This window comes from Procambarus clarkii, chromosome 12 (assembly GCF_040958095.1).
Source record: "Procambarus clarkii isolate CNS0578487 chromosome 12, FALCON_Pclarkii_2.0, whole genome shotgun sequence".
NCBI lineage: Eukaryota > Metazoa > Arthropoda > Malacostraca > Decapoda > Cambaridae > Procambarus > Procambarus clarkii.
This window is the reverse complement of record NC_091161.1, coordinates 45,492,174-45,506,412: the sequence shown is the minus strand read 5'-3', so window position 1 is coordinate 45,506,412 and position 14,239 is coordinate 45,492,174. Positions and strand designations below refer to the sequence as shown.

Sequence of the window (14,239 nt, the reverse complement as noted above, 5' to 3'; positions counted from 1 at the left end):
TGTGGCGCCTCACTTGTTGAAGGCGCTTGGCTACCTGTGACGCCTCACTGTTTGAACAACACGTAACTTGTCTTTAATTGCTAGGACAATCTTCTTCCTCTTAACACTTCCAGAACGATTGATGCTGCTACCAGACATATTCTTGGCCAAAAATGTTCAAAATTACTATGAAAATTAAGAAAGTTATTTAAAAAAATATTTCACTAATGGCGCAACACTGTGAGGCCGCACTGGTTGAGGTGTATAACTGTGACTTGTCTTTAATTGTTAGGACAACTTTCTTCCTCTTAACACCTCCAGAACGATTGATGCTGCTACCAAACATAGTCTTGGCCAAAAATGTTCAAAGTTACTATGAAAATTAAGAAAGTTATTTAAAAAAATATTTCACTAATGGCGCAGCACTGTGTATAACACGAGGGACGGACGCACATGGGTTGACCAGTGTTGGACAGGTCCACTTGGGGCAGCCATAGCGCGTTACGTAGGCCGCCAGGAGGAAAAAAATTCACAATATTTTTGAAGGAAACTTCAGCCTGTGCACAATGCTTTTAGGAAACTTATTTATTTGTTATTACATAATTACTAGTAGTTATTTTATTTGTTTTTGGCTATGATTAATTGTTCTAAAATTAATGGTAATTCCTGTACCCAGGTAGTCCCTCCTGACGCACCCCTCCCACCCTCCCAACACCACCCACCCACCCCACCCCCCTCCTCCACCATGCGTCTAGAGCCACAGACGGGATTAATACGGTATGGCCGTATTTTCATCCGGCCAAACCAGCTTTTATCCGGTTCCTGTGGCCATTTTGGCCGGATATTGTGATAACTTTATCTGATCACGATTTTGGCCGTATAAGGGCGTTTTCCGGATGTTTGAATCCCGGATAATCGCGGGGTTACAGTATATACATTCACCATCAACACACTCCGAACTTCACGAGTATGAGCTACCACACCCAGCCAGCCCTCCCTCCCTCACTCCTGTAACACCTATACACCAGTTGACTGACAGTTGAGAGGCGGGACCAAAGAGCCAGAGCTCAACCCCCGCAAGCACAAATAGGTGAGTACAAATAGGCGAGTACCTAGCTTACTCCTTACACCTTACTCGCCAACATTGCTCTTCCCACTACACTGTTACTGTTTTTATTACACTATTTACACACGTTATGTATATGTTTCTACACGTTTTATTCACCATAACTATGCAAGTAATCCAGTATTGTGTCCAAACAGCAGGGGCCACCATACACTGCATGAAAAATCACACAGCAGCCAGCAGACGACGCTACGATTACACCGCCACCTCCCTCACCAAAATGGCTCCTCCCAACATACTCCTGTTGATGTTATTACTTTATCATGAGGTTATCCTGAGATGATTTCAGGGCTTAGCGTCCATGCGGCCCGGTCCTCGACCAGGCCTCCTATTTGTTACAAACCCCCAGGAAGCAGCCCGTAGCAGCTGTCTAACTCCCAGGTACCTATTTACTGCTAGGTAACAGGGGCATCAGGGTGAAAGAAACATTTTGCCCATTTGTCTCCACTCAACCGGGGATCGAACCTGGAACTTCAGGATTACGAATCCGAAGCGCTGTCCATCCAGCTGTCAGGTGCCCAAACGCCCTTAGCCGGGACCCCTGAGGAGCCCTTAGCTGGGCTCCTCAGGGAGCCCAGTACTATCTGGGCTATCTACCCAGTACTATCTGGGCTATCCACCCAGTACTATCTGGGCTATCTACCCAGTACTATCTGGGCTATCTACCCAGTACTATCTGGGCTATCTACCCAGTACTATCTGGGCTATCTACCCAGTACTATCTAATACTGTACACACATTGTATAAATCCAAGTACATATGTGTTCACCATAGTGAACCACTAAGCTAGTATGGTGAGCAAAACAAGAGTGGCTGCCACACACAGTGACGCTATCTGAATTCCCTCCATCACCAAACTTCCTCCTCCCACAATACTATGCACAGCGCAAATTATCACCACACTCCTGCTATTATCACAATCCTGGTCACTAAATCCTGTAAATGAATAATTGACCACAAGTTTATTTTGTAAAGCAACATAAGAAATCGTTTGAAGATTCCTAGATGGACGAAATAATGCTGTGGTGCTGTGGCTAGCGCTGTGAACATCATGAACAGCATTGATTCAATGATATCTGAACATTGTACACAGTCATTATCACACTCAGGCTCTTCTGTAATACTATCATGGCTAAATAATACCAGTTTCATATATATTTTGACATTATTAGGCGATGCTCTTGGAGCTAAGTATGAACAAAGCAGTTGGCCCAGATGGAGTTTCACCATGGGTTCTGAGAGAATGTACACCTGAGCTCAGCATACCACTTCAGCTGATTTTTCAGACATCCCTGTGTATAGGAGTCATAGCAGATGTGTGGAAAAGGCTAACATAGTTCCAATCTACAAAAGTGGCAGCAGGAAAGAGCCCCTCAATTATAGACCTGTATCACTGACAAGTGTAATAGTCAAAATATTGGAAAAAATAATAAAAACTAAATGAGTAGAACACATGGAGAGAAATGATATAATATCAGACAGACAGTAATGTTTTTTGATCTGGAAGCTAATGTGTATCGAATTTACTCAGTTTCTATGATCGAGCCACAGAGATTTTACAGGAAAGAGATGGTTGGGATGACTGCATCTATCTGAACCTAATAGAGGCTTTCAACAGAGATCCACATAAGAGGTTGTTCTGGAAACTGGAAAATAATGGAGGGGTGACAGGTAAGCTTCTAACATTCTTCTACCTACACAGTAAAATAACAACGTACTAGAGTAACGATATGGAAGAAAATGTAGAATAGAACCAATGAAGAGCAGGGGTGCCATAGGCACAATCAGAGAACACTGTATAAACATCAGAGGTCCATGGTTGTTTAACACTCTCCCAGCGAGCATAAGAAATATTGCCAGAACAACCGTGGACATCTTCAAGAGGAAACTAGATTGTTTCCTGCAAGGAGTACTGGACCAATCAGGCTGTGGTGGGTATGTGGGCCTGCGGGACGCTGCAAACAACAGCCTAGTGGACCAAACTCTCACAAGTTAAGCTTGGCCTTGGGCCGGACTTGGGGAGTAGAAGAACTCGCAGAACCCCATCAACCAGGTATCAACCAGATAACATGGATGAAAATTTTTCTGACTGATAGAAAAATGAGGGCAGTAATCAGAGGCAATGTATCGGACTGGAGAAATATCACAAGTGGAGTACCACAGGGTTCAGTTCTTGCACCGGTGATGTTCATTGTCTACATAAATGATCTACCAGATGGAATACAGAATTATATGAACATGTTTGCTGATGATGCTAAGATAATATGAAAGATAAGAAACCTAGATGATTGTCATGCCCTTCAAGAAGACCTGGACAAAATAAGTATATGGAGCACCACTTGGCAAATGAAATTCAATGTGAATAAATGCCATGTTATGGAATGTGGAATAGGACAACAAAGACCCCACACAACCTATAAATTATGTGAGAAACCTTTAAAGAATTCTCATAAAGAAAGAGATCTAGGGGTGGTTCTAGATAGAAAACTATCACCTGAGGACCACATAAAGAACGTTGTGCGAGGAGCCTATGGTACGCTTTTTAGCTTCAGAATTGCTTTTAAATACATGGATGGCAAAATACTAAACCTGGTTGATACCTGGTTGATGGGGTTCTGGGAGTTCTTCTAATCCCCAATTTTGGTCCACTAGGCTGTTGCTTGGAACGGCCCCCAGGCCCACATATCCACCGTAACCCAGTTGGTCCGGCACTCGTTAGAGGCAACAATCTACTTTCCTCTTGAAGGTGTCCACGGTTGTTCTGGCAATATTTCTTATGCTCACTGGGAGGGTGTTGAACAACCATGTCTGATGTGTTCTCTGATAGTGCCAATGGCATCCCTGCTCTTCACTGGTTCTATTCGGCATTTTCTTCCATGTCGTTCACTCCAGTACGTTGTTATTTTACTGTGTAGATTTGGTACTTGGCCCTCCTGTATCTTCCACGTGTATATTATTTGATATCTCTCTCGTCTTCTTTCTAGTGAGTACATTTGGAGGGCTTTGAGACAATCCCAATAATTTAGGTGCTTTATCGTGTCTATGCGTGCCGTATATGTTCTCTGTATTCCCTCTATTTCAGCAATCTCTCCTGCTCTAAAGGGGGAAGTGAGTAAGGAGCAGTACTAAAGATGGGACAACACAAGTGACTTGAGGAGTACAACCATTGTGATGGGATCCCTGGATCTGAAAGTTCTCGTAATCCATCCGATCATTTGTCTGGCTGACGCAATATTTAAACGTTAGGTCGTCAGGCATCATTATTTCCAAATCCTTTACATGCTGTTTTCCAACTATGGGCACATTTGATTGTGTTTTGTACCCTGTATTATGTTTAAGGTCCTCATTTCCTCATTATTTTTAAGGTCCTAAAGAAATTATTCACGACTTTTGTTAGGCCAAAGCTAGAATATGCAGTGGTTGTGTGGTGCCCATATCTTAAGAAGCACATCAACACACTGGAACAGGTGCAAAGACATGCTACTAAGTGGCTCCCAGAACTGAAGGGCAAGAGCTACGAGGAGAGGTTAGAGGCATAAGCCTTTAGACCACGCAATACATATATAGATGATGTGAGTAACATTACCGATACAGCGCAATATATTAATAGCTGTTTTAATGATTAGAGCTTAAATTTAAATGCCCCGCCTGGGATAGGGGCAGCTATAGTGCAGTCACAACCGATAGTTGACAGACGCCACCTAGGAAAAAAAATCGTGGCCAACATTCCTGAGTGTGAGAGCCTCAGTACTGAGCGAGCCACCAAGGCTGATGCACGCATCATGAGCTCACAGCACCGCTGTTCAGCTTTTCACCAGAGCATCCCCTAAAAATGTCAAATATATATGTACATGCTATTATTTAGCGATGATAGTATTATAGAAGACCCTTGATTGTGATAAAACTGACCAGGATTCTGATAATAGCAGGATTGTGGTGATATTTAGTGCTGTGCTCCATGGTGGGAGGAGTAATGCTGAGGGAGAGAGAGTGGTGGCGTTGTCTTCTGTCTGGACTTATCATAACAGCTTAGTGGTTCACTATGGTGAACACAAAGGTAGATACTGTATTTATATATAATGTGTGTATAGTGTGTAATAACAGCAATAGGAGTGTGTGGGGAGCCGCCATTTTGGTGAGGGAGGTGCGTCGTCTGCATAACTTGTCATGTTTACTGGTGGCCACTACAGTCTTTGAGCACCATACCAGCTTTTTTGTGCAGGTGTGGTGAATAAAACATGTAGATACAGTACTTATATATAATGTGTGTATATAGTGTAATAACACCACAAACAGTATTGTTGGAGGAGAAATATTAGTGCGTCTGGCCTTGAACCTGTAACGGCAGTAACCACCAGCTGACTGTGTGTGTGTGTGTAGCTACGTCTCTTATTGCTTGAACTCATCATACAAGTTTAGATGTACAGTTACGGTGAACAAAACATGTAGATACTTATATTTAACGTCTGTGTATAGAGAATAAAAGCAAGAACAGTATGGTGGGAGGAGTATGTTGGCAACTGAGGAGGTGAGTGAGGAAGTGGTAGCAAGTGGCTGACTGGCTGGTGAGTGATGGCCACTCTTCGTTGCTTTTTGACTCACTATACCAACTTAGTGGTTCGTTGTGGTGAGCAAAACATGCAGATACTTAATAATTGAATCATTAATATGAACACAATAATTTTGAGTACAGCAATGGTTCACTCATTTCATTAAATAAATGTACCTGTATCACAACACACACTATTGAATAATATTACTGCAAAACAACAAAGAAAAAATCAATCAGAGACATTGAAATAATTAGGTAATAATATTTTTGTGGCAACCCCCGCCTGACAGCTGGGCTGGAGCAGACCTCATTTGGCACCTACTCTGCCAACTCCTCTTTTTTGCCAGACTTCTACAGCCTATTGCGGCCAAAATATGCCGCCTACGATTTTTTTGTTATTTTTTTCCGTGATCAGGAACACAAATGAACACTTTTATAGGATGAAAGAATTTTTTGGATTTTTTTTTGTTGTGCCTGTGGGGGTTGAAGGCAAAAAGGCCCTTAGCGGTTTGAAGGTTAACTATGCCAAAACTAGAAGACAGAAGAAAAAGAGGTGATATGATCACTACATACGAAATAGTAACAGGAATCGATACAATTGATAGGGAAGAATTCCTGAGACCTGGAAACCTTAAGAACAAGAGGTCATTGATTTAACCCTCAAGCTGCTAAGGGGTCCTGAGGAGATTTGTACCCCTGTGGTCAAGAAAAAAAAAATATAAAAAATTAATTTCGTCTTCTAAAAATGTTAATTTGTGTTCCCTAAGAACGGGAAAAATAAAAAATAAAATCGTAGGTGACATATTTTGGGTGCAATAGACCGAGGAAGTCTGGCAAAAAGTGGGCGTTGACAGAGCGGTTGTCAGACCCGGTCAGCCTTACCCGCGCTGACAGATGGGAGTTGCCACAAAGATATTATCACTTAATTATTTCAATGTCTCTGATTGATTTTTCCTAGTTTTTTTACAGTAATATTATTCAATAGTGTGTATTGTGATATATTTATATAATAAATGGGGTGAATAATTGCTATACTCAAAAGTATGGTGTGCATATTAGTGATTCAATTATGTTCATAAAACAATAAACAAATAGTTTTGCTGTTATTACACTCTATACACAGGTTATATATAAGTATCTGCATGTTTTGTTCACCATAACGAACCACTAAGTTGGTATTGAGAGTCTAAAAGCATCGAGGAGTGACCGCCACACACCAGCCAGCCACTTGTTGCCACTCCCTCAACAACGCCTAACTTGCCCACTTTCTCCTCCCACCATCCTGTTTTATATTTTATTCACAATATACAGATGTTATATATAAGTATCTACATGTTTTGTTCACCACAACTGTACAACTAAGCTGATATAGTTAGTTCAGGCACTAAGAGTCATCACTACACACAGTCAGCTGGCGGCTCCCTCACTTATTCAAGGTCACACGCACTAAACTTTCTCCCCCAACAATACCGTTTGTGGTGTTATTACACTATATACAGACGTTATATATAAGTATGTATATGTTTTGTTCACCACAACTGTACAACTAAGTTGATATAGTTAGTTTAGGCACTAAGAGACATTGCTACACATAGCTGGCGGCTGCCTCCCGCACTCATTCAAGTTTACACACACTAAAATTTCTCCCCCAACAATACTGTTTACTGTGTTATTACACTATATACACATATTATATATAAGTATTTATTTTGAGGTTATCTTGAGATGATTTCGGGGCTTTAGTGTCCCCGCGGCCCGGTCCTCGACCAGGCCTCCACCCCCAGGAAGCAGCTTGTGACAGCTGACTAACACCCAGGTACCTATTTTACTGCTAGGTAACAGGGGCATAGGGTGAAAGAAACTCTGCCCATTGTTTCTCGCCGGCGCCCAGGATCGAACCCGGGACCACAGGATCACAAGTCCAGCGTGCTGTCCGCTCAGCCGACCGGCTCCCAACTACATGTTGTATGCACCGTAACTTTACACCTAAGCTTGTAGAGTGCCTAAAGAGCATAGTGGCCACCCTCTACACAGCCAGACAAATCATGCCGATGACGTCACCTCCGTCACCCAAATAGCTCCTTCCAACATAATCCTTTTGCTGTTATTACACTAATACACACATTATATATAAGTATTTACATTTGTGTTCACCATAGAGAACCACTGAGCTGGTATGGTGAATGCAGACAACAACAGGTGGCCACGCAGTCAGCAAACGATGCAATCTCCTTCAGTCCCTCAGCATCACTCCTCTCACAGCGCTAATTATTACAACATCTGTATCATTGTCATCGCTAAATAATAGCAGTTATGTATTTATTTTGACATTTTTCGGCGATGCTGTGGTCACAAGCTGAACAGCAATGCTGTTCGCTCATGCTGCGTGCACCAGCCTTGGTTGCTCCAACAGTACTGTGACTCTCACACCTGAGAATATTGCTCACGGTTTTTTTAAAAAATGGCGTCTGTTTACAAGAGCCCTGAGGAAGCTAATGTGAACCCCGTGTAGCCGCGTGACATTTGAATCGTGCCTTTCACCCTATGGCGTATATACGCCATGCGCACGGTGGAACATGTTACTCATGACGTATATATACGCCATGCGCAGTTTAAGGGTTAAACTAACTAAACAGAGATGTTGAAGAAATATAAGAAAATTAACTTTTGTAAACAGTGGTAGACGGTTGGAACAAGTTAGGTGAGAAGGTGGCGGAAGCCAAAACCATCAGTAGTTTTAAAACGTCATATGACAAAGAGTGCTGGGAAGACAGGACACCACAAGCGTAGCTCTCATCCTGTAACTACACTTAGGTAATTACATTTAGGTAATTACATGGTTGTGTGTTTTGCTTGTGCCTTTTGGCTCTCCTGTTGCCAGGTTTGGGTTCTTGGTTTCCTGGCTTACCCTGCCTGTTGGCATTTTCATGGTCCCTCGGTGTCCCTTCTCTAGAGTTTCGTGTCAGGACTGTTGTCTCTGATCTCCTGGCGGGCTCGCTGGCGTTGGGATGTTTTTCTGTACCGCAGACATTCCATCTCCTCCTTTGCCGGCTTGGGTCTCTGCTGGCTCTGTGGTCGCACCCGAGATCTTCCCGCGGTTCCACCTCTTCCTAGGCTTGATTGACCCATGGTGGGGCTGGTTCGGTTCTGAATCGGGTCTCTCACCTTCAGTTGGTGGTCAGGTGGCTTCGTTGATGGTGTCCCACCTACGTGCTGCTTCTTGGCGGCAGTGTGGGTTTTTTTGGCAGTCCTTCCTTTTCTTTCTGTCCCTTCTTAGGTACCTGCGTTGTTGGCGTGGTCTTGTCCTTCTCTTGTGGAGGTTCGGGGCCGTCATCTTTCCCCATACTGTCGCCTCATATCGTGCGGCACCGGCGGAGCCGCTTCAGCTTGCTTTCGGTATTGGTGTTATGTCTGTGCTGTTTCACAAGCTGTCTCATGCGTCGTTTCACCTCCGGCCTGCTCATGCGCTGCCTGAGCCATCCTGGTCATTGGACAGAGTGCTCTCTTTTCTTTGTTCTCCACAGTTTGTTGTGGCCTCTTCGGTTCAAGTTTGTATCTCGGAGGCTCTTTTTCTGTTGGCATTGGCCTTTAGGGGTCGGTTCGGTGAGCTTCATGCTCTCCTCTGGCACAGGGGTTTTCTGCTCCTTCGGTCGTCCCGATAGGTTTGATCGTCTGCAGCCATCTCCTTTTCTGGCAAAGAATGAGACTGCTGCTTTCTGGAGGGGTCCTTCAGTTGTTGATGCTTGGCTGGTCGGGCCGGGAGTGCACATTGTTTTGTATCCGGTTGCGGCCCTCCGCCGTTGTTTATGCGCCACGGCCTCCGTGTCCGGGGACGCGCTTTGGGTTGATCCGGTTTCCCTTCTTCCCTGTTCACGAGTGTGGGTCTCCCAGATCGTCCGCAAGGTTGTTAAGGTTAGCCAGCCTGCGGTCTATCCCCGTGCCCATGAAGTTTCCAGGTTTGCTGCTCTTGCTGCCGTTTTTGGCAACATGTCATGGGCTGACATTCGGGCTCGGGGATTTTGGTGGTCGAACAAGGTCCTGGCTGCTCGATATCTCGTAAACGTTCCTGGGCCTAGTCGGGCCTGTGTCACTTTGGGTCGGCGAGTGCAGCCAGTTGTCTTGGCTTAGAGGTGAGGAGTGAGCAGCGACTGCCTCCCGGGTAAGTCCCTTTACTTTTCCTCTGCGGTAGTTAGTTCCGGGAAGCCGAAGGGGCTCCCCTAGAAAACCAGCATTGAATGTAATGAAACACCATTTTCTGGGTGAGACCCGGAGGCTCCCTGGCATCCCCCCCCCCCCAAGGTTAGTGTTTTTTGCCGTGTTTTGACATCCAGCCTCAGAATTGAAGGGTGCATAGCCGGGCGGGGGTCTGGGACTTCCCCTTACCCCTTCCGGGAAGGGGGGAGCTGCGCAGACAGCGGTCCTGCGACGTGTGATGGCATGCTCGTTTCCTTTTGGCTAGTTCTATCCACTTGTTCGGCTTTTGGTAGCAATTTTCACCAGAATAGGGGTTTGTTTTGGAACGCTTATCTTTTTGGGTGCATGGCCCAATCAATGGCAGACATAGAATGCGTCCAACCACACGGGGGTTTCTATAGGCCATTGCTCCCCCATGCTTCTCTGAGGGGACCAGGTTCTGGCTCATGGTCCCCAGTAGGCCCATAGAGCTCCATACACCTGCCTGATGCCAAAGTCTGACATTAGCATATCAGCCTGGATAAGTTCCGGGGAGCCTACGGGTCTCACCCAGAAAATGGCGTTTCATTACATTCAACGCTGGCTTTTTGGAACAAAAGATAAATCAATTCAATTAAACCAGCCTATGCATAGTTATTTAATTGCACATGCAAGCTTCCATGTTAACCACAATAGGTTTTATAAACATTGTACTGAATTACAAAATAATAAACTGTAGTGAAACTTACCTCAGACATAGCCTGAGAGAGCTTTTCTTGTAGTAAAGTTATTCTATTATTTAATTTTCCATTTTCATAACTATTCTGGCTCTGTAAAGTTTCCAATTCCTGCTGTGCCAATAACCGAGATTCCTGAAAAAAATGAACTGCATGTAATGAAACATCTCTTGCTGTTAGAGCTTTGGTGGCTCTGTGAATCTCAATAAGATGATTTCCCACTACTGAGTTACATTAGACATAGGAGTCCTGACTCTCCAATGCATGACCTAAGAGAACCTGAATGGCAGAGCTAGAACCTCATCCACCCTCACAGATGCATATGGAGCTGGGAATTGTTACTACACGGAGAAAATATCCAGAAATAATGACGCAACACAAATAACTAAAATTCAAATAAAATGAAGCACTATAACAGCCAAATGCAACTCATCTCAGGAAAAGTTCAATTCATCCAGCAGTCAATCCCAAGGATGCATTCATAAATTTTAACATGCTGTTCATTCAAAATAGAAATTTTCTCAAAAATATATTATTCTTATATGTTAGCATATTGTACATATTTAGGCATTGGTTAGATTAGGTGTTTAGGTTCTACTGGCGATTATTTGTATTTGTAGTACATGGGTGAAGAATTTACAGCATTGTGGTTCAAACAAAAGTTGTCTGTGAAACACTCTTCGAGAACTGTTCAAATGTCATCAGTTGTGAGTCATGTGTAAATCATGTTTCATTCATAAACACTGGGTTTGGCATGTGCATGGATTAACTTTTGGTTTTTGTTGATAAGGATGAGCTGGCCAAATGACTCTGCAACTGATTCACTCAATTCCAAATGATTCACTTGAAATTCACTAGCTTGAACCCCCCCCTCTAGTGCAAATGGCTGCCAACAGGTGGCACCCTGGGAGCTCTAAGCTTCCACCCCCACCATGAGTCAGTTGGAAGCTGATAAAAAACAAACCACTAACCTGGTAGACAAGTGGGGAAGGGGGGGTTAGGAAATCAGGGAGCCACCAAAGCTCTACCAGAAAGAGGTGTTTCATAACATTCCATGCTGGTTTTCTGGAGGAACCTCCAGCGGCTCCCTGAAGCTAACTAACAACAGAGAAAACAGAAGACATATGAATTACCAAGAAAGAGGAGAAAGTAACCAAATGAGCTTCCCCAAACCTGAAAAGCACCCAATGACATGTAGGGGAATACAGCAGCCAAAGCCACGAACTTAGAAAAGCTGAGCCCAAGGGGGGGGGGATGGTGGTGGGGTGGAAGACTGCTGGCAGGCCAGAGTTAATAACACTGTGAACATTCTGGGATAAATGTGCCTTGAAACAGGGAACCATGGAAAGCAGATCACCAAAGAAGGAATCAACTGAAGCAGAGCGAGTCAGGTGTAGGTAATAATGAACCACCACAACCAAACTCAAGAACGGATGCCCTCCAGCCAGACAAACCAGGCATTAACCACCAGAGGACTCCTCTGGATGCTCATCAGCTCACCCTTTGCCAGAAAAAGAAAAGGCTGCAAAGAAAGAAACTGCCCCTCAGGGCCAAAAGAACAGAACCAGTGCCATTGGAGGAGAGCACGAAGCAATAGGTGAAATAGATAGGATTCCAAAATACTTTTTCTCCTATGCAAAATCTGGAACAAAAACTACATCTTGCATTATCCCCTTGTGCAAGGGGTGATCGAGCTTACACAGCTGACAACAAAGAAATGAGTGAAATACCGAGGCTATAATACGATTGTGTCTTCAGTGAACCCCTGAACACATTGAAAATGAATGATAAAATCAAATTTGTTACGAATGTGACACAATCATCAAATCATATATCTGGTGTCACCCCCAAACCCCTCTGAACTTTAAATTAGCCATATACAGCATGCCCATGCACTCTGCATCAGGCCCAGACACCTGGAATTCCATATTCATCAAGAATCAAAAAAGAAAAAAAAACATTGAATGTAATGGGAAAGGCCAGTTTCTGGGCGAGCCCCGGAGGCTTCTTGAAACTATTTTACTGATCAAGTGCCATACTACTTGAATGTCATCAGTCGCAGACTTTGTATGCCAATAAGGATCATGATGCAGGCGATGAGTCACAATAACATGGCTGAAGTATGTTGACCAGACCACACACTAGAATTTGAAGGGACGACGACGTTCTCACAATCGATGTGGGAACCGACCTGTGAGATTTATATTTATTTAATTTATATGAATATATATAGAATTTATATTTACGTTAATTTATATACTTCGATAGCAATTTGTATAATGATAAGTGGACTGTATTTCTGCAATAATCTCAATCTCACAAATCGATCCTCTACACATTAGGGGGGGTTTATATTACACATATGCAGCCAATCAAATTACAGTAATAGCTACATACATTGATGAGGTTCCTTCTCTTATAGTACAGCAGGTTAGTCCACCAGGTATAACTAGGGTGTAGACACCAAATTATCCTCTTTGAGGTAGCTTCCATATCACCCAGTAACTGGTGCACAAATCTTGCATCCTCGTCTTGACCTGTCAAAAGTGCGCTAGCTGTGAAGCCAGATACCTATATATGACAAGTATATCAGAGAAAACAGTACATGGAACATTAAAGACCTGGCTTAATTACCTTTAGTTTGAGGCTATTTCACGATCTAACCGGGTCACCCTATATCCTGACATTAATGGCCATAAATGAATGATAAACGGGTTTCGGATAGACTTAACTTGAATTGTAGACATCGTGTTGACAATGGTACACCTTTGGCTTCCATAACACTACGTCCAAGTAAATTTAACAGGAGCCGAATTTGCTCCCGTGTGAGCCTCTGGTCTCATAAACAACAATGGCTGCCCTCCTCCTCACTCTGACGCCTGGCCTACTTTGTCCAGATTTCAGAAAGTGATAGAAGGGTCACATTTACTCTACTTTAATATTGATAATTAAGTTAATTTATATAAGATGTTTTTATGATGGTAAAGTCCAAAGACTTATGTATTTAAGAATAATTCCCAGCAGAATAGCTGGTGAATTATAATAGTATGTGGTGATGATATCCCGTTTTCTATAGACGGTAATTCCACTACAAGTTACGTTTTCTATGGTTAACTTGTTTATACAACACAGCTCTTATCTGTCTGTATGATATTATTATTAAATGGTGTCGGATTTTCCGACATAATTCCCCAGGGGGCTGCTCACGGGTCGAAGTCCTAATTAGAACAGACGAACACCGATACTCCTCCTTCGAATTATTACATTAATTTGATGTTAGTAGTTAGTAATCACACATTTGTGTGTCTGTTCGTACAGGACGGATGTCCCGTACTAGAGTTGCAGGGGTTAGAAGTCTAATGCGATTTCATTTCCCTCCCAACTCTTGAAAGGCTAATATTCAAGCCTTATTACATATTATTTAACCCAGAAGACTGAATGTGATCAAGTACTACAGTCAAGTATGATTCAGGGACTGCAGTGAGATCAGTGACATTAGATATAACTTGAAGTTTCTTCAGGTAACTGGTCACTGCTATATAAACACTGAGGCCCATGGAATACATCTTGATTAAATAATAAATGTATCAAATCAGTCATCAGATTTATTGGGGTTTAATTTAGTTAATTGATTCAGAAGATTGAATAGCTCATCATTAAAGTAAAGTATGG

The 14,239-nt window shown here is 43.2% G+C and overlaps 1 protein-coding gene across 2 annotated transcripts in view; it reads right to left on the bottom strand.

Moving 5' to 3' along the window:
* Positions 1 to 14,239, bottom strand: part of LOC138363916 (F-box/LRR-repeat protein 16-like) — a 153,614-nt gene that overhangs the window by 120,391 nt on the left and 18,984 nt on the right. For both annotated transcript variants that reach the window (XM_069323377.1, XM_069323378.1), the window contains exon 3: positions 10,580 to 10,702. In XM_069323377.1, coding sequence (XP_069179478.1) covers positions 10,580 to 10,702 — 123 coding nt within the window. The remainder of the gene's footprint in view (positions 1 to 10,579; positions 10,703 to 14,239) is intronic.